Source organism: Suricata suricatta, chromosome 5 (genome assembly GCF_006229205.1).
Source record: "Suricata suricatta isolate VVHF042 chromosome 5, meerkat_22Aug2017_6uvM2_HiC, whole genome shotgun sequence".
Taxonomy (NCBI): domain Eukaryota; kingdom Metazoa; phylum Chordata; class Mammalia; order Carnivora; family Herpestidae; genus Suricata; species Suricata suricatta.
Window position 1 is genome coordinate 68,522,052 of NC_043704.1, and position 25,604 is coordinate 68,547,655.

The following is a 25,604-nucleotide window of genomic DNA, read 5'->3' on the forward strand; positions in this document are numbered from 1 at the left end:
GTAGGAGGCAACAAAAGCGCACAGAGGGGTCAGCCTGTCCAGGGAAGAAAAGGAGTTGGTATTCTCACCTCCTCAGCCCTCTTCCTGGGCTCCTCAACAAGGCAGTGATGGAAACAATCGCCCCATGGCCAAGCCAACCTCCTCTCTCACAGACCCTGAACAGCCAGCCCCCCAGAGAGGACATTTCCTTAAGTCCTTGCCCCTGCCACTCCCCAACGGAATAAATATTTGCATGTGCTAGGCACTATCCTTCTTTTATTCGGGTGGCAAATTTTTATTAAATGTCCTCTTGGCTGAGTGGCAGGGATGGACACAGCTCCTGACTTTGAAGAAGACAGGAGCTCACAAATAAAGAAGGTGACATGGGAAAGAGGGCCGCATCTCAGTTCAGAAGACAGGTCTAAATCCCAACCATTTAAGAAAGGGATAAATCAGCCCTGAATAACCCCATGACTTTTCGGTGGCCATCTCACCTGCCTGGTCCTCCATTCGTGCCACTAAAAATAAGAATTGGATATGGCAGCTTAACGTTTTTGTAACCTCTGACATTTCAGAATTCTATGTAGTGAAGCTCAGAAAACGATCTAAATGAAGTCATTCCAGGTAAGACAGCTTGAGATGCCAGAAACGTGCTGGATGAAGACCCAGAGTGGCCCTCTAACACAGGAAGACCCTGGACCCAGCCATGGCTACCAACTCTTTTGTGGGCAAGGATACAGCCACTTGCAAGAATCAGAGCGAACTCATCTCCCTGAGAAGCTGGCCACCATGCCCCTTGGAAGGTCTGAGCTACAAAGCACCGAGGGCCCAAGGAGCCGAGACTCATGCTGGCCACTCATCTTGGGAAGGCAAATAACACGTGTTCACCCAAGGATCCCACGTCCCCACCATCCCAGGTTCCCCAGAGAGGGCCCTGCACCTCCCTCGCCCCATGATGATTCCCTACAGACCCGCCCTCACCACATCTGACCCCAAGCACACAGGCCCCTCCCCTCCAAATGCCACAGGCCAGGGAACCGCAACCCACCCACCTCCCTTTGAATGGCAGCACTATTCCTTTACCCGGGCTCATCTTCCATGCCTCTTCTTCCTCACTTGCCAAATCTTCGACTGCCAAGAGAAATGTGTCTCCCTTCGCCCTTTCTTCCCACTCCCACTGTGCCCCCAACTCCCCTCCTAGACCTGCCTCAGCCTCTTTCCAGAGCTGCATCCTCTCCACCCTGCAAACTCTCCCTGTCTAACTCCCTTCTAAAGTACAGCCCAAACCATGCACTCTTGCCCTCAAAAAATCCCCTCTTATAGCAATATTATGTAGACCTCCATGACCAGCATTTGAGGCCATAATAGGTTACTTTGCCTGTCTTCTCTCCCACCTGCCCCAGGGAGGACTCTGCACTTGGGTCTCAAGGAAGACTCAGTATGTCCAGACACACCACCCTGCATGCTCCCACTTCCAGGACTTTGCTTCTGCATTCCCCGCTGCAGCAATGTCAGGGCTTCAGAGCCTCCTTCATGAAGACCCCATGAGCTCTCCCCGCCCTGACATCCCCAACTTCTCCTCCTCCCCAGGTGCCTTCCCTACTCATCATGACTCTCAACCATGAGTACTTCTCCATGCTCCCTTATTTTATTCCCCTTAGATCTGGGTGCTTATCTTAAACACTACCCACCCCTCCATCCTGCACAGATGACTAGATCCCAGTGGTGAGGCCAGCACCTTCTTCATCGCTGGATCCCCACACCCTGCTGACAGAGGCCCTCAAGACCGATCTGTTCCCTCAAGTGATACCAAACACCCCGTTCTCTGGAGGGAGAAGACAGGGGCGGGCTGCCAAGGTGCACTGTGGAGGGCCTTAGTGCTGGCTGCTGCCTCGGGAACCGGCATCGCCCACTCCGGGGACAGGTCTCCTCTGTCCGGAGCAGCCTGATTGTACGTTTATGAGTCATGGTCACGAGGCCCACAGCAGCTTAATGAGGGACATTCTTCTTTTTTTTTTTAACTTTTTTTTTAATGTTTTATTTATTTTGATACAAAGAGAGACAGAGCATGAGAGGGGGAGGGGCAGAGAGAGAAGGAAACACAGAACCGGAAGCAGGCTCCAGGCTCTGAGCTAGCTGTCAGCACAGAGCCTGACACAGGGCTCGAACCCACAAACGTGAGATCTGACCTGAGCTGAAGTCGGAGGCTTAACCGACTGAGCCACCCAGGCGCCCCAATGAGGGACATTCTTTATACACACACTCACTCACATGCATAAACACACAGATACACCCCAGACAGGCAGGCCATTTCCCGCCTAGAGAATAGATTTAAGTCTCCTGGAGACGGGCAGGGAGAGGAGCCCAAATCCTACCTTGGCTTGCCCTCTCCCGGGATTTATGATCTCTTTTCTCCATTTCCTCCTGTCTGGAGCAGGGGTGAGGCGGGGAGTGTTCTGGGAAGCAGAGGAGAGAGTTAGGAAGACAGGGTGGGAAGTGGGGTGGGCTATCTGTGTCTCGGGCCCTATAAATGGCTCCAACTCTGTTCACCTGCAGGCCAAGAGCCTGGGCCCCCTGAGACAGGTGCCAGGTGCCAGAGGCCAGCCAAAGCCGGTTAGAGGATCCCAGACCATGGTCTGCTCAGTGTCACCCCCATTCTTCTACCCTGAGCAAGGCAGGTCACTCAGGGTAGCAGTGGGGGCTGGTGGGCCATACCTTCATCAGACTCTGCATTTGTTTCCTGGGGTTCTGCTCTAAGAAGTACCGCAAACTGAGGGATCAGCAACAGAAATTATTGTCTCATAGTCCTGGCCCAGAAGTCCAAAATCAAGATGTGAGCCCACCGTTCCTCTGCGCTGTGAGGGAGAATCTCTTCCAGGCCTCCCTCCTAGCTTTAGGTAGCCTTGGGCATTACTGGGCTGGTAGATGGCATTCTCATGTCTTCAGGCCATCTTCCGCCAATGAATGTCTGTCTCTTGGTCCAAATTTCTCCTTTTTTATAAGGACACAAGTCATATTGGATTAGGGTCCTCCCTAATGACTTCATCTAATCTGACCTTCTTTCCAAATAAGGTCATAGGTACTGAAGTTAGAACTTCAACGTCTTTTTGGAAAACAGAACTCAACATATAACAGAACCCACAGGTGGGCGCTGTTGAAGGTACTTTTATTGTCCCTACCAAAATAATAATAACTATAAAAGAGCTGAACTTTCATGGGCTTACCACAGACCACATGCTATCATTAAGATGGATAATAACACTATGAAGTTACTTTTATTATTTCTACTTCCCGATGAGAAAGCAGAGGCTCTGAGAAGTTAAGGAACTTCCCCAAGGTCTTACAGCTGATGCGTGACAGAGCCAGAATTCCAACCTAGGCGGTCCTTAGCTACTGCACTATAATAATCGTATGCTGGGATGTGAGCATGTCACTACGCACCTACCCCTAAATCCAGGGCCTGGGTGTGGTCCACCCTGGCCATCACCCTGAGCTACAGAGAGAGTTCCCACCCTGCCGTTGCCCCCTGCACTCGGGGCTCAAGTTGCCACTCAAGAGTGGGCACAGGTCTGCAGTGGGGGGTGCCTCGGTAGGGGGCGCTCTGGGTGGGTAAGTGGAGAGCAGAGGGTAGCAAGACAGATGGAGCCTGCTATGTCCCCTTGTGGGACCTCCCCACTGACTCTGGGATGGGCACAAGATCATACATCTCAAACCCGACTGCTATGCTATAGTAGAAGAGATGTATTGATTTGGAGAGAGGCTTTGTATTTAATGGAGGAAGACTATGTGAGGGCGATGTGAGTATGAAAAACCTGAAAGCCTCTGCCTTCAAGCCCCATGGCCGCCCCTTGTAAGCTAACCACAGCTCTGGCCTGGAGCCAGGCCCTCAAATCTTAGCTTTCACCATAATTGTGTGTGCTAGTCGGTGTTGTTGCTGTTATTATTACTGTTGTAGTAATCATATTACTCGATGTTTCTTCCCTGGCCACTCCGGGGACAGCAGAGACATTAGCTCATAATAATACAGTCTTGCCTGGGAGGCAGAACTGTGTGCAGGCATGGGGACTGCCAGCTTCCTCCTGGGAAGAAAGGGGCCCTCAAAGGGTTCTGCTCAGCTCCTAATATGGCCACACTTTCTCCCCTTCTCTCAGCAAAGTGGCATCAAAGCTGAGAAAAAATTTAGATGAGTAGCTAAAGCAGCTGAAGTTAAAACACACAAGATGATGAAAAAACATTTAATATACTGAACTCCTCCTCTCTGCCTATCCGTGGCATTTCCATGACCCGAGGGGAAGGTCAGAGTGCTTTACACAGATTGGTGCACAAGTCTGGCGACACAGCTGTGGAGTAGATGGCAACAACCCCACGTGATCAGATGCGGACCCTGAGAGTCAGGCATTGTGGTCACTCGTCCAAAATAACTTGTATACAGGTAGGGGGCAGACGTGGGTTTCAAATCCGGAGCTGCCCATCTGTAAAGCCCAAATACCTGCCGTTAAACCACACAGCAACTGCGTCATAACTGCAGGTCAAGGGCAGTGAGCTCAGTTCGTGACTGGCGGAGCTGCAAACCCCCCTCCCATAGCCCCTACCAGAACGAGCAGACCATACGACAAGGGATTCCCTGCCAGACCCTCCAACGGCAAGCTGGAACCCCTTCTCAGTGAGCCCCTTCACATGCTACTTCTAAGGGCTCTTACAAGCCATTGTACTCCAGAAGAGTCCAAGGACTGTGGCCGTTCCAGGAGAGGGACAAGCAAACAAATTAATGAGACAGTCTCTTCTCACGTAGGGGAGAAAGATACAGACACACATAGATCACAGTCTGACAGGAGCCTGGCATAATCTGGATGCAGAGCAGAGAGGACCTCTAAAATGTCCCTCCCAGGGAGAAGCATCAGGGCTGAGCTCAAGGACAAGGAGGGGACAGGAGAGTTACTGGGTCTGCCCCAGCCTTGGGCACAGGAGTGAGTGAGTCATGTGAGGCAGTAGCTCAAGAGGACACTTAGTCTTGCCCACCAGAGGCACTGGCCCAGCCCTCCCTGACTGCCCACTCATCCCATACATGCACCCACCTCCCTGACTCAAGCCCTGAGCTTAGTACAAACTCTAGTGCTCAACTGGTATCATATTTGTGAAATCCTGACCTCTCCCTACCCTGGCTGTAAAACCCATCCCTACCCCACCGCTGAGAAGGGGAACCAGAGGGAAGCTCCTGATTAAGAGAGTTTAATTCTTGGCTCTGACTTCCTACATAAAGGTGGGAAATTTCTCCTCTTCCAGCATCCCTTGTTACAGCCATGGAGCTTCCAACATTCCATCCTCTTCCCAAATTTCCCAGGTACCAAGAACTGAGCACCTTTGTGTCCCACAACTAGAAACTGGGTCCTGAAGTGGGGAAGAAGACACCTGATCCCATCCTAAGGCAGCTCCCAGTCTGATGGGGACGCTAACATCTCCTGTCCTCAGGGACTTTCCAATCTGGCGGGGACAGACTCGGGCCCTGACCTCAGTGAGCTTCTAGTCTGATAGGAGATGCATGCTCTTCATCCTCCAGGAGCTCCTCATCTTCACGGGGGAGATGCAGCCTGTGCCCTCAGCTCCCAGTCTGATGGAAGGGGCAAGCCCCCTGCTCTAGGGAGTTCCCTGACGCCATCCTGAGAAGGGCTGGCACTGGGTCGGTCCTAAGGCAGACAAGCCCCGCAGGACAGAGCCCAGCAGCTGGCATCCCTCTGCAGTAAGTATCCAGTTTCAGGAGGGCAGTGTCTTGAGGCAGAGAAGGGCCCTAGGGAATGAGGGAAGTAGATGCCACATGCCCTAAGAAGGGAAGGCTGGGGCTAGCCAGCTGAGTGGGCAAAAACAGGGAGCTACCCCAGGACGCGGGCCTGGTCACCATCACTCAGGGCCCAATCTCCTCACTCACTGCTTTGCATTCCCATTTCTCACAGGTATACACCAAGGCCCAGGACAAGGCCCTGACAGACTCAGGCCGGAGGTCCCTGCTGTTTATTCTGTTTTCCCACTGGCTCCACCGGGGCCGTGGAGGGAAACACGGCTGGGGCCCTAGGCTCAAAGCAGGCAGGCTAACCCCAAAACAAAGACACTGGGAGCAAGGGTGGGGATTATCACACGGTGCTCTGGGGTCTGCATCGTACACCCTTGGGCCACACACAGTGCCCTGCACGCAGGACGGGCGCACAGGTCTGTGTGGTTTGGGGCTTGGCATTTGTTCTGCTGTTAGCAACCTGCTGTCACAAGAATCAAATGGTAGACACCCGAGTACACACCTTCCCTCAATTCCAGCCTGTTCCTTCTGATGCACTTTGTCATCAGGTAATGGGACTGAGGACTGTCCATCTCACCAGCACAGCCCAGCGTTGCCCCACCAGGCTGCGTGCTCTCTGAAGGCAGATGCCAAGCTTCCCTCTGGAAGATGGGGGATTGGTGGAACTGAACAGAGAAGTCCTAACAAGGGAGCTCTTGTTAGGCCCCCTGGCCCCCTGCTTATCTCTCTGGAAAGATGGTTCAGGCAAGACCCACAATCTTCTCCCACATGAGCCCTTCCTAGGACTGAACACCCCTGAGAGGAAGAGAATGGGAACAGAGATGCTTTGTGGGGTGGAAGGCATTTCTGGGGAATGATGAGCTTGGGGAGGCCACTGCCTCTACCCGGACCTAGCAACCATCCTTTTGATCATTTCCCTCTTCTGCACACCACGTTCCACCTGGTGGGTGCAGGCTAGCTTTTCCAATGGGCTCTGGGTTGGAGGATGTGTGTATGGTCATGCACATACATGTCAGTGTGTGTGTGTGTGTGTGTGTGTGTGTGTGTGTGTGTGTGTGTGTGCCCATCTGTCCTGGGGAGCAATAATAGTTAATAAATAAGTGAATGGCAAAAATAGCCTCAAAGGAGCTGACAGGCAGAAGGCCAGAGCAGCCGGGCATGAGGCCAGCACCCTGAAATGCCAAATGTTAATTTAGCCAAAAAGAAAAAAGGTCCATTTGGAGACTGCCTCCATTAGCCAGGGTCAGGGTCTATTGTGGTTTCTGGCGTTGGCACAGCCCCTCCCCAGGCATTCTGGGCGCAGCCCAGGCACAGGGGGCCCCCTGCACAGTGTTAGGGTAGCAGAACTGGAGGGAAGGGGCCCAGTCTGGGGCACACGAGGCTATGAACAGGCAGGAAGCCGGCAGGCCACTTCCCAGCAGTCCTCCAACAGTCCACCCAGCTGGCCAGCCCTGTGGACCCCCTCCTCCCGCGCCAAGGTCTAACCGGCTGGGGGAATGTTCTGGACATTATCACCAATCTCTTGCCCAGGCATGGGCCTTACCCCACCTGGACACTCACTTAGGGGCAAGGAGTGTGACTCAGTGTCCTGGCTGTCACTCGCCCTCAGGCCAGATCCCTCGAGTGCCTCATCTAGCTTCTCTCAGGCCTTCTTCCCAACAGGCCTCAGCAGCTCAGAGCACTCTCCACGCTGAGGCCTCTGCTGGTCCGTGGGTGGTTTTGTTGTCCTTTGCTGCGTGAGTACATGTCTTAATGAAGTTACAGAAGGAAACACATCTGGGAGAAGCAGATGTATGTCCCTCTCTTCCCCAGTGGCTCTGACTCTTCAAAAACCACTCTCAGTTTATTTACCGGCCTCTCTCGAATAGTCCTCAGAGGGGATGCGAGTCAGAGTCCTGACCTCCTTGTAGCCTCCCTCAGCTACAGCCACCGCCGAATTCAGGGGGACCTGGCTCAGCCCACTCCCCAGTTTACACTCACCCAGGAAAGTCCTGTCCCAGCTCCCAGACTGGCCCCAGTCAGTTCTGGAGGCTGCCTTGCCCCTAGTGGGGCTGCACTAGACATTTGGTGGCCACCAGCCAGAATAAGAATGAGGCAAGGGTGCGATAAAAATCCAGGACCCAGCGCCTCACCCTCCCTCCACTTAGCCTTCCTTTTAGAGGCAATGCAATTTTCTTCTACCCTGTTTACTACCATTCACACACATGGGCATCTGGCAGCAAGACTGGGCCCTCCTGTAATGTGTGGGATTTACAAGTGCAAACTATGCACAGCCAGACGGACTGCAGGTCATTTACTCGAGGCATTTTCCTCGGCAGTCCCTGTGCGAAGTGCTTTGCATATCATCACGTACGATGTTCAACACAACCCTCAGAGGTAACCATTCTTACTATATTCCATCTTATGCAAAAGAGGCTCAGAAAGAGCGAGAAGCCTGCTAAGGAGACAGAGCTGGGCCACAGCAGAGCTGGGATTTGACTGAGGAGGCACAGGACACACAGCCATGAGAGTGACGAGGTCCCGCCCGGGGAAGTGGACACCCTCAGCGGGTGGGAGAGGCAAGCAATGAGCAAGGAGTTTACTCTGCACTGTCAGGTGGCCTCTGAGGAAGAAGAGTATATGGAAGGTAGCATGCTGGGCCTGTGGGAGCACCAGAGGCTCTGCCGGGGGTCACGGTGGCCAGGACACCAGGCCCCAGAGAACAGTAAAGTTCTCTGAGACATGAGGTCTCTGGGCACCTGACAGAACTGGCTGGGAGCTTCCAGAGGGAGGAGGGGCTAGCAGGGTGAATGTTTGGTATTTAACATCTGGATAAAGGTTGAGCCCTAGGGATTTGAGGGGAGGGTACTGACATGGGATATTTAAAGTTCAAGAAAAAATAAAGAGGGGGCCCTTGGGATCCATCCCAGGTCTCCCCCAGAAGGAGGTGCTATCTCATTCTCCAGAGACTAGAGAACTGGTGTCCTGGCTGGGGAGCATGAGGGAACCGAGGTGGCACCACTTGTGACCAAAGCAAAGAGAAACTAATAGGTAAATGCCCAAGTGGCTCCCTGTGACCCTGCCCATCTTGTCTGAAAGCCCTGACCCTCAACTCTCCCCTGCCTTCCAGTCTCATGGACAGGAAAGGGGGCAGTCTCCCCACTCACTGCCCATTCTCCCTCTCCCTGGAGGCTCCTCCCTTTAGCTCCATGAACCAACACGAACCCCACCTTTCTAAATACACACAGGGCCACATCCACTTCCTCTCCTGCATGAGAACCTTCTAGAGATCCCTACTGCCTCAAAAACAAAAACAAAAAAACACCTTGGCCCAGAAGTCTATATACTCTTCCCAACTCAGTCCCACCTAACAGCCAGTCTCAACTCTGCTGCAAGCATTCCCCACTCCCCCCAGGAAGAAGCCAGCACCCATGTGCTGTCTCTGCTGCCCAAACTGCTGGTGTCCCACTGGGCCCAGGGGCTGTGAGTTCCTGGACTTCACAGGTAAGAGCCCAGCCTTGGAGCCAGACGGCCCCATTCATTGGTTCAGCTTGGTCTAACCTATGTCTCAATGTGCCCGTCTGCAAAATGGGGGGAACAACATCTGCGCTTATGTCATAGTGCCGCTGTGGGGAGTGAGTGAGTTAACACAACTAAAGTGCTCAGAACAGAGCCTGGTGCTCGAGACACACTATGCACAGGTCTGTCAGAGGCGGGTCTGTGGCTTACTCATCCTGGTTCCCAGCACCTAACACGTGGGAGATATTTGCTAACCAGTCCACCAAACATCTAACCAGGACGCAGGCAGAGACAGAGGTGACACTGACAAAAATAAAGCCAAGTTATGGATGACGATGAATTTTGGTTTAGGACATGCTGAGTTCAAGGAAGTGGAAGGACACTGACCAGGAGGACTGGCAGACAGGGACCCGTGAAGGAGGGTAAAGCAGGAAAGAAATGTCTGAGAATTGTGCACGGTCTGCTGAGTGACTGTCAGTCCCGCGCCCCCTTCCCGCCCCCCCCCAGGGCTGTATCATCTTTTTGTCCCCTTAGTCACTAAATTACTTTAACAGCACAGAGAACTACCTTCCTCTGAGACCATCGAGGGATGTGGCTGGCTAAGGTGGTGGGAGCAAGTGGGAGAAGGCAAGGGGCATGTTTTATGTGTGGCCAGCCTGCTAGCTTCTCAGCCTCTGGGAAACCCAAGGGTCCCAACCTCTGTACTCTACTGGGGAAGAGCATGCCCCGCCCACACCAGCACCAGCACCAGCACCCAACTCCTACGGGTCCTCCCAAGCTCACTTGCCCGCAGCCACTGCCCTGCTCCCTCCAGGCCTGAGCTGCTGCTAGTAGGCTAATTACAGGGGTGTGGGGGGTGGAGACCCAGTGGAAGTCTCACAGTTGGCAGATCTCCATTTGCTTGCCTGTAGTAAATGAGTAAGTGGCCCCCTCCATCATTCCAGGGCCAGCCTGGGGGAGGGCGCCCTCATAGCACAGGGACCACATACTCTCTTCATGTCCACAGCAAAACCTAAAGAAGACCTTAGGGGAAGAGGGGTGGGGCAGTCCACATCTTTTTTTTCCCTCATGAGAAACCAGGTCCAGCGACTCCTGGGTGGCTCAGTCGGTTGAGCATCGGACTTTGGCTCAGGTCATGATCTCACGGTTTGCGGGTTTGAGCCCCACGTCGGGCTCTGTGCTGACAGCTAGCTCAGAGCCTGGAGCCTGCTTCAGATTCTGTGTCTCCCTCTCTCTCTCTCTGACCCTCCCCTCCTCGTGCTGTCTCTCTCTGTCTCTCAAAAACAAATAAAAAACATAAAAAAAAAACTAAAACCCAAATTTTAAGTAAAATTAAAAAACATTAAAAAAACAACAACAACCAGGTTCATTCTTTAAATCTGGGTTTAAGATAATTTCCCTTTCACTTCCAAGAGAAGATACTGAGAGAAAGTAATGGGAGGAAAAAAACAAGACTACAGGAGGATGCAGGCCAGAACCTGACCTACAGAGCTGGACACAGCCTCACCTGAATCCCACTGCTTCTCCCCAGGAGACACCAAGAGCAGCCACCCTCACAAGCGGTCACCACCCCCTCCACCCCAGGATCAAACCAGAGAATGATACTACTTCAGACCCAGCAGGAGTTCCCTATAGGCCTGTTTGCCAGTGTCACATCCCCAGAGGCCTCAGAGGGAGAGGGTTTAAACCCATCCTGCAGAAGGTAGGGGGGAACAGGCAGGGGCAACAGCACCCCACTTGGGGAAGCTTTCAGATGGTGACTAACTGGCTTTTCTAGGCCATTGTCACCAATGCCAGAGAAATATTCCACTTTAAAAATAAATGTAAAGCAAAATCCAAAATTAACTCTCCCCAGATAACCCCTTTCCAAAAACGACCACGTCGTAATCCACATGTGGCCATTCGCATAGTTTAACCCAAGGACATTGCTCTGTCCTGGATCGGGAGACTTCCTAGGCCTCCGCCCCACACATCTGGTGCTTTGCAATCTTCTCAGTCCTCAGACCCCAATTTCATGTCCTTCTCTAGGTGCCCCCAGGGCACGAGGGCTGCCACAGAATCCTTGTGCTTCTTGCCCCGATCCAAAGGTGCTCGAAAACAAGTAACTTCAAGGTGTCCTTGCGACAGGCGCTGATAACAGTAAATGCATACAGGGAGTCACTAGCGACATCACTCCTTGCTTTTCATGAACTTAAGAATCAAAGAAAGGGGGGCACCCAGGTGGCTCAGTCAGTTAAGCATCCGACTTCGGCTCAGGTCTGACCTCACCGTTTGTGCGTCTGAGCCCTGCATCAGGCTCTGTGCTGACAGCTTGGAGCCTGGAACCTGCTTCAGAGTCTGTGTCTCCCTCTCTCTCTCGGACCCTCTTTCCTCTCACACTCTGGTATATGTGTGTCTCTCTCAGAAATGAATAAACACTAAAAAAATAAAAAATAAATAGAATCAAAAAAGGAAGAGTAGTTAACAGTGTTGGACTAACACTGCTATTTACCTGCTGCGTAACTTAGAGCAAATTCATTTACCCACCCAACAAGTATTTACTGAGCACCTACTACAGACAATGTTCTCATTTACATTCTAGTCGGAGGGACTCACAAAGGATAATGAACACTGCTGAGGGTGGTGAGGCCACACGTGTTGGCACGATTTCCACCCATTCAGAAGGGAATTACCAAGCACCAAGAGAGAAAAGGGTTAATACCCATCAAAAGGCACTTGTTTGTGGCAAGCAGGCCCGAGGAATGTTGAGTGAGATTCACCGCCCTTCAAAGAAGGCTCATTGTAGCACCCGGAGTAGTAATCATCATCTAAAATATTCTTGCAGTTATCCTAGCACTGTGCTAAGCCATTTATCGAGCCACGTTTGGGTCTAATTGCTGGTGATAAGAGCAACATAAATATACCGGGCCACAGCCTTGCCTGACAAGGTTTTATACACCAACCACCAACCAAGTTTTCTTCCCATTACACGCCTGCAATAATTTTTAGTGGCCATCATTCTTTACTGAATCACCGCAATAAACCCTGTGGATATAAACAACTCGCCTTGCAATCCAGCCATAAATCAGACTCAGGGTCATCCACATGATCCCTGTGCTGATGGAGGGAGGCTCAGGGCAGCAGTTCTCAGCTCGGGTGCCTGTTAGACCCAGCAGGATTACAAGATGTGGGTGCCCTCGCCCCCAGCCCCCACTCCCCCCAGATAAGCCTGGATACCAGGTTATGTAAAAAGTCCTAGATGTGTCTTCACTTCCCACACATTAAGCTCTGTTGGGTTACTTGAGGTTAACCCACCCAGAGAGCTGAAGTCTTAGCCCTGGGAGTTTGAGGTGAAACACAGAGCTGACACATGCACTGTAATGCATGGCAACCAGCTATAAGAAGTTTATAATGTGTTACGGGAACTGCCGTTTCATGGGATTGCTTTCAAAAGAATGAAGAATACTTTTTGGAATTCGTGTAGTTATCCATGCCCATTTTATTGTCCTTACAGTTACACTTGCTTCCTGGTGAGTCTCTGGGGTCCTCCCCGCACATTACAGCTGGAAAGGAGGAGTAAGGAAGACTCGGGGAGCAGGAAAAGACACCAGAGGAAAGCTGAGAAGACAGCGGATCGAGAATGGGGTCAGGGGGCAAATGGGTGCAGGGTGATATCACCAGACAGACCAGTAGGAAATCTAAGAGAGAGAACAGGGTACAGAGGAAAAGCAGTGTTTCCTAAAGCCACAACCCCAGGAACATGGTCCCCTGCCAGTGGAGGACAAGCCCATCCTGGTTCAAGGAGGCAGCACCATGAGGGACTCCTCTCTGCCAAGTCAGAAATCCCCATGGAACCTGAGAATGGGAACTGTCTGCCTTCTTCCCACAATGCTGTGCAAGTAGGAATCAGAAAGTCAATAGCATTCAATAAACATTCAGGTATTAAAACAGACCCCTGCCTTCAGAAAGCCGACTGTCCAGTAGAAAGATAGGTGAACACGTCAAAACAAATTACAAACCAGTATAAGTGCTACAGAGAAAAAGAAGAGAATGCTTCTAATTTTGATTCATAGGGTCCAATGTTGCAAAGGCAGGGCCCCTGGAGGGGTTCAGCTCTGCACTGCTCCCTTGGCAGCCTCCTCAGCTGAGGTCAGGGCCAAGGTACCGCCTGCTAGTGGTACGATGGGGAGCCAGTCCGGGGTAAGGGGAGAGGGGCGGATGGATCCCTCCCATGCAGCAGGGTGAAATGTTTACAGGAAAAGGGACTTGGCCAGAGGAAAACTGGGGACTTGGCATGCTAAGTAAACAAATAGATAGCTTTCCCATCCCCCAAAAGAAAATGTAAAAATAAAATCTTGAAAATCCTGGGGCGCCCGGAAGGCTCAGTTGGTTAACCACCTGGGTCTTGATCTCAGCTCAGGTCATGACCTCAGGATCTTAAGTTCAAGCCCCATGATGGGCTCTGTGCTGGGTGTGAAGGCTGCTTTAAAATAAATAAATAAATAGGAGCACCTGGCTGGCTCAGTCAGTTTAGTGTCTGACTCTTGATTTTGACCCAGGTCATGATCTCATGGTCTGTGGGATTGAGCCACAAGTCAGGCACTGCACTGACAGCATGGAACCTGCTTGGGATTCTCTCTCCCTCTCTCTCTGTCACTTCCTCTCTCTCTCTCTCTCTCTCTCTCAATAAATAAAGATTTAAAATAAAATAAAATTAAAATCTTGAAAATTCACTTAGCAAAAAATGGCACTTGGGCAAGAGTTAACATTTTCCTTTAGTTTTCTTGAGAGGAGGGACAGGGAGAGAAGTGGATGTGAAGCAGGATGTCTGGGGCATTTTATTTTTATTTTATTTTTAGGGGCACCTGGGTGGCACAGTCGGTTAAGCAGCCAACTTCAGCCTGGGTCGTGATCTCACAGTTCGTGGGTTCAAGCCCCACATCGGGCTCTGTGCTAACAGCTCAGAGCCTAGAGACTGCTTCAGGTTCTGTGTCTCCTTTTCTCTCTGCCCTTCCTCATGCTCTATCTGTCTCTCAAAAATAAACATTAAAAATTTTTTAATTTATTTTTAATGTTTATTTATTTTTGGGAGAGAGAGAGAGTGCAAGTAAGAGAGGGGCAGAGAGAGAGGGAGACACAGAATCCGAAGCAGGTTCCAGGCTCTGAGCTGTGAGCACAGAGCCTGCACAGGGCTCGAACTCATGGACAGTGAGATCATGACCTGAGCCAAAGTCAGACGCTTAACCGACTGAACCATGCAGGTGCCCCTGGGGTATTTTTTAAGGTGTTGATGATCCTGAGGAACTGGGCTTTGAAGATACACACTATTTAGCGCTAAACCGCACATCTACTGGATGCTACTCTCCAGAAAGACCCTGGGTCTGTACCAACAAGTAACCCTGATGTGTCCCCAGCAGCCTCCTCCCTCCTCTCCCCTGTTCCACTGATGCCACCAGAAGAGTGGACACAAGTCAGCCTCACTCCCGAGCTAAGCTGCTCACACATCCATAAAACCACTCAGGAGCTCTTCATTGGTAAACATCTGATCCCAGCCACCCCCTGAACACTTCGGGCTGCCTTCCTTCACAGCATCGCAGGCTCAGGAAATGACAACTCACTGAATCCCCATCTGAGCCAGACACCATGGAGGAAGGACAGCCATCTCAAAGATAACACCACATATTCCAAAACCAAACCAAGACAACCGCTTGAGAACAGCTGTGCCTTCTCGAGCTTCTGTACACACCACCAAGTAGATGCAGGGCCAGGGCCAAATGCGAAAAGAACACTGGATTTGGAGCCAGAGATCCGGATTTATATTGCAACTCCGAAGCTAACTAACTAGCTGTGTAACCTGAATGAGGTCACTTAACCTCTCTGAACCCATACTTCCCCCTCTCCAACATAATATCAGCAACACAGGTCTGTAACTATGAGTGCATTACCTCCTTCTGGTACCAAACATCAGATCCTGTCAATTAGGAATCTATTATCCCCAGGTAACACAAAGGAAACACTGGGAGAGGCAGAGCCACTCAGCCAGGATCATATAACCAGGGTTTTCCCTGGGGCCTCTGGGCCCCAAAGCTCATGTCTGCCCCATTCTGCCCATCACCTCCTCGGAACTGTCATGAGCAGCAGAGGAGATCACACACGGTAAAGTCCTTTGTTATCTAAAAAATGCTGATCAAAAGGAAAAGTGAGTCTTTTGGCTGGTGTTTGAGCCACTGTCTAGGAGACAGAAAGCCATATGTTTTTAAGAAGTAAAGCTTTTAAAAATAGTTCTAAAGATAGAGGTATATATCATATATAAATTACATGTGCATTTCTATAGCTGTATTTAAAAATTTTTTATATTCCTCTTCATTCCTCTAGTCCAGCAACTGGTCTACTTCTGACAAACGTTATCAGATAAGAGTGAGGGACCTAGGGGCACCTGGGTGGCTCAGTCGGTTAAGCATCTGACTTCAGCTCAGGTCATGATCTCACAATTTGTGGGTTCGAGCCCCACATCGGGCTCTGTGCTCACAGCTCAGAGTCTGGAGCCTGCTTCAGATTCTGTGTCTCCCTCTCTCTCTGCCCCTCCCCCACTCGTGCTTGGTTTCTCTCTGTATTAATAATAAATAAACATAAAAAATTCTTTGTAAATGTTTCTGATTGGAAAAGTTTGTATTTCAAAAAAGAAAAAAGAAAAAGAGTGAGAGATCCAGGCAGGACTAGGTTCTGAGCCTGCCACGGGGCCTGCACCTGATACTCGTTTGCCCAAGTAAGCAACCTCTCCCTCTACTTGGTGTTTAAGTCAAACCTGGGTTAAAATCCCTGCTTCTCAACTCTCAATTTGGATTCCTCCCAAGAAAAGATCCTGAGACACAGATTTGAGTAGAAGTGGTTTACGTGGGAAGTAACCCCAAGAAACACTAGAAGGGGAATGGAGAAGAGAGCTGAGGAAGGGAGGTAAACCCAGAGAAAAGGAATATTATCAAGCCCCTTCCCACCGTGGGCAACTAGAGCTGATTGTTTCCTCGGGACAGGGAGCCAACGTAGAACATACATTTCAGAGCTGGACTTTTCATCCACCAGCACACAATAATCATTGGCTGAGGGCTGCTCTGGGGGTGGAAACTTCCAGTATTTCTGAGCTGCCCCGTGGTGAGCAGAGAGGCTCGGGGCCAGAGAAAGCCCTCAGGTCCTGACAGCTGGCAGGGGTGGAAAGGTACATGCCCAAGGAATACGGGCAGGCACTGACCATCTGCTATGTTCACTTGCTGTGTGACCTTGAGGAAGTTCCTTACATTCTCTTATCTCCTTTTCTGAGCCTTGAAATAGGGATAAGAATGTCTTTCTCCTAAGAACGATATTATAATTAAATGAGGTCATGTATGTGGGGGATGAGCTCAGTGTAAGGTTTGCAGTACACACTCAGTGCATACTCATGGTTTATAATCATTTCTCTTTAAGGGCTTCCTCCTTTTGGAGAGTTGAGGTGGGAAGGAAAAAGAAAATTTGGAGAAGAATGATCTGGAATGACCCACCACTAACTCCCCTGTGGGCAGCCATGCAGTTGGTGCCTGAAATGAAAGGTCTGGAAAGCCATTCCAGGAACCCCACCAAAGGTCATTATTTAGAAGCCCAGCCTGATCCAATGTCTACTGACAGCCAAAGACCCTGAAAGAAACTAAAACTAGATTGAAAGTGGCGTCTCCCTGGTCCCTCCCATCATTTCATTTCATAAAGGATTTCAGACCCAGATGGGAAATGAGACTTTGAAACAGGCAGCCAGCCAGTATGGGCTGAGAAACCTTCTTGAGGGAGGAAAGGCCCCAGATAAATGCCCCTGACTAGATTATTTTGCCTAAGCCTATCCCAGAGGCCCATCCCTAAGAAATTTCCAGGCTGCTCCCAGCCCTTGAAGCAATGAATCCTAAAGTGAATTCCAATAAACACTAATGACCCTTGTTATGCTCCTTAAAGAATAGATTCAGGGGTCAAATATGTTTGATAAATACCCTCCTCTTAGCAAATTTTAGTGCACATTAACATAGTCAAAGCTTTAAAGTCCCACGGTAAAGAATTCTGTTTAAGCCCGTATATCCAACGCTCCTCTGACACAGAAGCAAATGTGTGTAGGTGAAATATCTATTGGCTAATGGAGGTCCTGCGTGCTGGGACCCAGGCGGGGTCACCTTTGAACTTCCACGGCCTTGCAAGCACCTGGTATACAGTAGGCACCTAATAAACAGTTGCTCTCTGAATGAATGGGGAGAAAGCTGAAAGAATGACTTAATAATGGCTTTTAAATCTGTGAAATGATATAGTATCGTCAGTGCCAGGCGACAGCTCTCTGTTTCCAAGAGGCACACGTTTTAAATTGCAGCAGGAGGGATTTCGGAAGCCCTGCTCAGAGTTTAGGATTGCAATCCACCAAAATAGGCTTCCAAGCCAAGCTGCATCGCTTCCTTCTGTGGAGGTGTTGGTCTAGCACTTCGGCACAGCAGAGTCTGTGTGCAGTCGTCCACCCACCCCACCACCCATTCATTCATTCATTCATTCGAACCCTCACTGAGCACCTACTATGTGCTGGGCTCTGAGGTCCCTGAGGACCCCTTCCAAAAGCCAACTGCAATAAAGCCCTGGGACCCCTAAGGGGAAGGGAGAGGGGACCACCCAAGTGTGAGGTCAGGAAGCCTCAAACCCAGAAGCAGTAGCTCATAACCCACTCAGAGCGCAGAGGAGGTTGGAGGATTTCACGCTGACACATGAGGCTGGCCTGAAGAAGAAAGCCACTACTGTATCCCCATGTTTGTTTGTCTTTCCCCCTTTTCTGGTAACTACATCCCATTGTTCCCAGAGAGCATCCCTGCCCCCACTTCCAGGCCTGTCCTCATACTCAGAGCTCCAGTCTCCTCTTGCTGCCCTGAAGCCCTACTCCCCCTCTTTCACACCATCTCCTAGTTCCCTACCTCTTGCTCCGTCGCTCCACCCCCTGACCTCCTTGTTCTCCGCATTCTGTACATCCATCTGGACCAGGAGTGTCCTCAGTGTTTTTCATATCCACGACCAGACAAAGGAATGAGTGAACCAGGACTCGAACCAAGGTCCATCTTTCTGCTGACTGCCACCCCTCATCTCCCCCCACCCCACCAGCAATGGTGAGCCACATACTGCTTTTGCCTCAAACCAGAGGCAGGGGACAGGAAAGACTGAAAGGAGAATCTGAGTCTGGGTCCGAAGCATCCCTCCTGCCCTGTTTCACCATTACCCCTCACCTTCTAGATCAGCACCCTCACATCAGCACAGGCTCCCAGCACCCCCTGAATGTCTCCAATGGCTCGTCAGGTCTGTTCTGGTTTTGCTTCTTTTAAACAGAGCCTGAGATGGCCGTGATGACAGAACACCCTAACAGACTTTAGGAGACAGTCACTCTGATGCAAGACATGAAACCACACCATCCCTAGGTTGAGGGTGACCTAGGCAGTTATCTTGGCCAATGGTCTCAAGCCTGGGAGTTGGTCAAGATCACCTGAAGAAATCTGAAACCTAGATCCAAGCTGTTTAAAAAACAGATCCGTTCCTGGACCCCACCCCAGACTCCTAATGGCAGAACCATTTCCTCAGTCACAAGCTTGGCTGAGGCCATCCAGTCTTTACATGAAAACCTCCTCTTACACAGTTGCCTGCCCTGGGAGACACCTGGTTTGATGGCTGCAACCCCAAAGGCCAGAAAGGTGTCTCCAACCTGGAGCTGAAATGTGTCTATTGTGTCCACCCATTTGTCACAGCCCTGCCCTTGGGAGCAGCTAAAAAGAAATTTAGTCTCTTTTATGTCTGGCCACAGGTGTCCCAGCAATAAGGTCTTGCCCAGCTGTTTTCTTGCTGCGCTCCAGCCTGCTCTCCTCCCCGGGAAATATCTCCCAGCCTTTCAAATATTCTCTCCGAAGTCAAGGTTTCCAGTCCCCTTACCAAACTGGTCACCCTCCTCTGAATTCCAGAATCAACCACAGTATTTCAGAGGGGACCCGAACCTATGAACTGGGTACGCCCATTAACATACCCAAAACAGCCTGCTGGTCCTTTCAAACAGCCAGCCCCAAATGCAGGCTCACCTGGAGGGCACAGTCCATTAACTAGAAACCCTGATTTTGCTTGCAACTATGTATGTAAAGAGAGATCTTCCCTGTCCTCTATCTGGACACTGCCCTGAGAAAAGCTGGGAGAGGAGGGGGAGAAGGAGGGCTTTCCAATTATCTCCATGAAGTTTTGAGTCCGGGTGAAAAAATTAACCCTGATCCTGCCCTCTGTGAGCTAGCCATCCCTACCTGATAAGCACAGACAGAAGAAGGATATGCTAAAACATAACTTATGTAACAGCACCAAAGGATTTATGGGTACCATCATGTCAGAGTTCCTGGAGCCAACTATTTCCGATCGCAACACAGGCTGCCCTCCTGGGATGTAAGTAAACAGCCGGGAGCTGGATTCCCACCCCCCCCACACACACACAAGATAAGTACAGTTAACTGAGGTACCAGGCAGGCATCATGGACAGGAAGTCTCCCACAAAGAGCTGGTACAGTCACAGGAGTCTCCCATCTGGCCTTGCCCAACACTCATTCCCTCTCTGGCTGGGACCAAGGTGGGAACCCCATTCACACTTCTGAGAGAAACAAGGCCTGGCCCAGCATGGGACACAGCCCTGCCTCGGCTCCACCAGCTGCACCTTCTCACAGAGTGACTGGCGGCCAGGGCCCGTCTGCATAGGAGAGCCTTTGACACTGATTTTTAAGACTCTTCCATGAGGTTGGGGTTTAATACGTTATCTGTGTCCTCTTTATAGACAAACATGAGCATGCTGTTCTGTGTTCCACAGCGCATGGACCTCTTGCTCTTACTCCAGGTCAAAACTTAGACTGAATTATTAACACTGAACATTCCTGCAAATACAGAAGCTGGCCATTTTGCTTCTCAACTGGGTCTGTGCCCTTCCTGAAGTCTTCTCCATAGGAATTGAGGCACCCCTGGGATCTGGAAGATGACCCCCAGAGGCTTCTGCTCGCCCTTGAAACAGCCTTACCCTGTGGCACAGAGGAGGCAACATAATTGAAAACAATTGTCAAATATAGTTGGCAAAAACTTTTAGCCTTTAGGTAAGACAAACAGACCCTCCCGCTGACTGCTGCTGCTGTTGTTCAGATTTCTTCTGTCCAGAAATGTGGGTGCTGGGGGGAAATCAGTGGCAGGAACTCCCAGCCACTGCGGTGGAAGCGTGTCTTCCTCCACAGCACCCCGGCGGGCAGGGAGTGGTTGTCAGTAGCACACAAAGGCCAGCGACAGTGACCCACCACACAGGCCTCTGGGCCAAGCTCCAGAGCAAGGAGGTGGCTTTTCAATGGGGTTCACTGGGCAGCTGAGTGAGTGGGCAGCAGGAAGAGTTCTTGAAAGGGAAGGATAAGGTATCTGTATCTTAGGGGAGCTGATCACTCAAGGCTAGCCCCCAGCTTCATTATGGAAAGTGGGCGTGGGGAGTGCATCCAGGGTACCTTCCTGAGGAGTCAGAGGTCATGGTCAGAAGGGTGATCAAGGCCCAGAATCAGAAAGGCAAATGGCCACGGGAAGCCAGCCACCAGCCAAGAATAAACAGGACGGAGCTGCAATGATCTCCTTTCAAAGTCAACACAAAGCTTCCCTAGCCCACCTCCTGCATTAACCCGGTCAGCCCATGCCACAGACACATAGACACACGCATGCACACAGACACATATGTGTGCACGAGCAGACATGCATGCACATACACAGCAGTCAGTTCGTGGTCTGTATCCCCATCCCCCTCAATCCCCAGCCTCCTAGCTACAGACACTCACACGTGCTCATAGTCACAGAACATCACCCACACAGCGCCTATGTCTTTCTGATCTCTGGAGCAACTGGTGACAATTACAGGTTCAAACAGACACAAAGGAAGAAATGCAGGAAATCACAGAGTTTCTCCAAAAGGGTTAGGGGGAAGAGAGGAAGAAGTTGAAGATCGGCTGGGGAGGAGGATGGGTCATCCCACACCATGAGGGCAACTTCCAACAGCTCTCCCAAGCTCCCAGAGACCCTCATGGGGTCAGAATCTTCTCTGAAGCCACGGCAAGCAGGCTTAATGTGGTTGCAGAATAATAGCCCATATTTGAACAGGACTGTCTACTTTTCAAAGAGCTCTTCCATCCATTATCACCTCCTGGAGTAACAGTGGACAGTGGAGATGCTCGCCTCCTCGGTCAAATGACCCCACGGGGCCCAAAGATATTTTCTCCAAAATAACCTTTAATAGTTAAGCATGTGTAATGGTTGTGTGAGCGTGCTTGTTTGTGTGTGCGTGCGTGCAGAGGCTTTATGTAGAGAGTGGGATACAATCAAACAAAAATGAGGTTGCCATGGCAACAGGCTCCGGCATCATTGCAGCCTATTAACACAAGTGAGGAATGTGTTTGGCAGATGCTCGAGTGTTATTTATGGTATGGGTGTAGCAGAGGGACTTCTAACAGGCCAAGAAGGAGGAAAAAACAACCCCATGATGCTCCTACTGTACCCCACAGAGGAGACAACGGTGAGACAAGAGCACAGGAGAAGCTGGGAGGCTGCAAACGGGAGTAAGAGATGGGGAAACAGAACGGGTAGGCAGGCAGAGGAGAGGAGAAAGGTGGGCAGAGAGCAACAGGGGACTGCAAGGGGCAGGAGGAGAAAGGAAGTGAGAGAGAAAGCAGAGGGGGAGAGGGACGGATACCGGGGGAAGTGCTAGAGCAAAAGATGTAGGAAGGGAAGAAACATCATCCCCCAAAGAGGGCTACCTCTTGGTTATCTCTTGAATAAAAACCATCAGGAGGCACCAGTTCAGAAACCAAACATTTCTCCTAACTGGGGCAAAGGGCAGAACCCCAAACATAAGAGGGGCTGACAAGGATGTTGAAGAGTTGGGCTGTGGGAGCGAGGGGGCCAGACTTGCAGGAGGAAAAGCGAAGAAATGCCAACACAGTTTACCGAGGGCCTATTATGTGTCTAAGGCACCAGGGAGGGGGATTTCCAAAGCCCCAACGTTAGAAACCAGGCACTGTCGTCCATTTCCCTGGACATGTGTGTCTTTATCAAAGAAAAGAACAAGGCATCTAATGCAAGCCGTCCTCAAACACCTGCTGCACTGGGGTAATCGGAGGCAGAGGTTAATGCTGGCCTGTCCCACTATTTCCCAACCATCCCTCAGGGTTTGGTCAAGAAAAACAAATTTTATATCAGACATAATCAGACAGGTAAATCAAATTCAAAAAAAATAAAGTTCCCTCTGAAGCCAAATAGAAAGGTTGCATGCCCTTGTCCTGGACCACTCCTAAGAAGCTTTGCTGTCATCAATAGAGAAGAATGTGAGAAGTTTTAAGTGTAAATCCACTCAGAAGCCTATAGCCAAGTCTAAAGACCACAATGGGGAAGGCAGGATGGGGTGAGAGGTGGTGAAGGCAGGGAGAGAAGGCAGAGAGATCTGCCTGAGAAAGAAGGGAGTCAGTCAGTCACTCTGCTGTTGCCACTGCGTTTTCATGCTAAGGTGGGGTTGGAGCCCCCCAGGCCTGGCGCTCCTTTCCTGGGATCTGACTCCAGTCTCACAAAACCATACATCCAGGATTCTCTAGGGCTGGTTCAGAAAAATACCCCAAAGGATCCTGGAAATCTCTGCTTCTCCATGTGGATGACATGCCCTTCCCTCTACAGAAAAACTACACCCATCCAAGCAACCTGTCTCCCATCCAAGCCGGGACCAACACCCACATCCATGTGATAGCCTGGGTGCCCGGCTATCACAGAAAGAGTTGGAGGCTTTATAAACACTAACAATAGTACACACACACACACACACACACACACACACACACACATATCACTATCTCACAGTAGGTTCCTCTCTCAAGTTCATGCTTATCTCTGAAGATTTTGTTCCTTCTGATCCCAGATCAGAAAAACTTCAACTAAGCTTCAACAACCCCACCTACTCCACTCACTGGAACACCACCAAATTGGCAAGCAGTTATTAAATCCCTACTAAGTATCCTGAAATGTCCTAGACCAAGGAAGAGAGAGTGGAAAAGAAAAAACATACACAGGATTCCTGCATCCAAGGAGCTTACGTTGGATGAGGAGCAAAACCAATGGGCACTGGAAAGTAAGTAAATGCTCCACTCTGTGGCTCTGACTCTATCGTTAACCATGCAGAAGAGGGAAAGGTCAGGGTGACTGGAGTGGAAGAAGCAGCCCCTGAGCAGGTGAGGGCTGAGGCTTGGCACAGAGGTTGCAACTGGAAGGGGGCATACACAGTTCTCCCATTTTCGAGAAAAGAGCCTGGAGCTCAGAGAGGTTGTAGATCCCCTCCCTTTCAGTCACAGAGTACTTTGGAGGTGTAGCTAGAGCTACAGTAGCCCAGCTCCCTGAAGTCCACACTGTGCTATTACCTGTGTGAGAGTATCACACCCAGGAGGAAGCTGGGGGCACAGGAAAACCCCTCTAGGAAGATGCAGTGCTCAACATGATCAAAGTCTGAGAAAAGGTTTTAGAAGTGGGGAGAAGGAGGAAGGCAATGCCATTGGAATATGGTCAGAGGTTCTATCAGAGGACACAGACACCCAGAGAGAGGTGTGGGGTGCAGCAGGGTCTATGGTTGATAGACTAGCCTGCATCAAGGGCCCACTTGACTCTCACAGCCAAGATGCACTAAGACAACTCGGCTCAGCAACAGTCAGTGGATGAAGCCCCTGGAGCTCCACACACGGCAACTGCTGCAGGGAGGTGTGTGCATGTCAGAGGGGCCTGTCTCACCTGCGGTCAGGAGAGCAAGCACACCTCTCTCCCAGAAGCCTTTAGTGGAGTCACCAGTTCGCCAGGCAGGGGTTTTATTTTCTCCAGAGCCCACCATTCTGAGCTCATGTAACCAGTCTCAGCAGGAGACACACCCCAAGCAACAACACACACACACCCCAAGCAACAACAAGGAACACCCAAGGGAAGGGGTCACGCTACCCAACACTAGCTTTCCACTCGGGCCAGGAGGGGGAACACTGCCACACACATCTCACAGGCTCCTTCCCACCTTTGCTGAAGGCAGCTTTTTGGCTTTAGGGCACTTTTGTAAACAAAACAAAGTTGCCAGTCCTCCCTCAAGTTCAGGTACAGCTCCAGCTCCCAAATCCCCAGCCTCAGACAACTGGCAGGGTTATCATTTCTCCTCCTTGAGACTGGGCAAGGGGCGTCCAGACGCTCCCCTCCCCAACCCTCTATTCAGGTATCCTTAACAAATCAGGACAGAGAGGCTGCTGCAGGGTCCAGCCACTTTTGTGAGGAGCCTTTTCCACACAGGCACAGGGAAAGGAAGGGGGACCTTTCCATAGAATTTTCTCCTCCAACTCTCCTTCCTTCACTTGCATCCCCACAATGATGGCTCCATGTCTTCCACGGGGCCAGGAGCACTGCATATAATACAAGAACATCTTTTTGTAAATGAACATGCTGGGTTAAAAGGCTCTAAAGACACCACAGCTGTGCCAGCTGTGTCTCTCTGCCTCTTTTCACCACTTTCAAGGGTGATGAGTTACTTCTGTTTGGCGTCAGGCCAAGGCCTGCTCACCCCACGATCTAGTCCCTGTGACCAGGTGGGCTCCTACCTGCTTGAGCAGGAACTGGTCCTCGGCATTGGTGCGCAGGGCGATGGCCAGGTGGAGGGCAGACAGGAGCACCCCACTGAGTACCGCGGCCCGCATGCGCACAGGCAGCAACGTGTAGATGGTGTAGATGAAGAACACGGTCCACCAGATGCCTTCGGAGGCGCTGCGTGGCTGGGGCAGCAGCAGGCCCACCACCTGGACGGCCAGCACCACGGCAATGAGCGCGTAGCAGGCCAGGCCCATGTGGTCCTGGTGGAAGGCGGCACGGTTACAGAGCACAGCCATGACAAGGATGACACCTACCGCGGTCGCCAGCACTGCCAGGTAGGGCAGCTGGAGCGGGGGCCGCGCCGCGTGGAAGGCCAACATAACGAGGCACACGAGCACCAGCACAGCCATAAGCATAGTGAGGCTGCTCTGGTTCAGACGGAAGAAGTAGCGCTGGTACAGCCGCTCCAGTTTGTCCGACGGGAACTTCTTGGAGCGGAATATCTGCAGCAGCGCCAGGCAGCAGGCGCCCAGCGACAGCACTGAGCCGGGCCCCGCGCCTGAGCCTGCAGAGCTGCCGCCATCCCCTGACCCTTCGTCGCCCTCGACGGCGCCGGCCTCCAGCTCATCCGCCGCGCGGCCCTTGCCCCGACGCTCCTCCAGGCCCAGCTCCACCGAGCGAGGGCGCACCTCTG

The 25,604-nt window shown here is 51.2% G+C and overlaps 1 protein-coding gene across 1 annotated transcript in view; it reads right to left on the reverse strand.

Annotated features, from left to right (window-relative positions):
• ADCY5 (adenylate cyclase 5) overlaps nucleotides 1–25,426 on the reverse strand; it is a 144,727-nt gene extending 119,301 nt beyond the window's left edge. The window contains exon 1 of the mRNA XM_029939453.1: nucleotides 25,225–25,426. Within this exon, the coding sequence (XP_029795313.1) occupies nucleotides 25,225–25,326 (102 nt within the window). The 5' untranslated portion in view covers nucleotides 25,327–25,426. The remainder of the gene's footprint in view (nucleotides 1–25,224) is intronic.
• Between the last annotated feature and the right edge of the window lie 178 nt (nucleotides 25,427–25,604).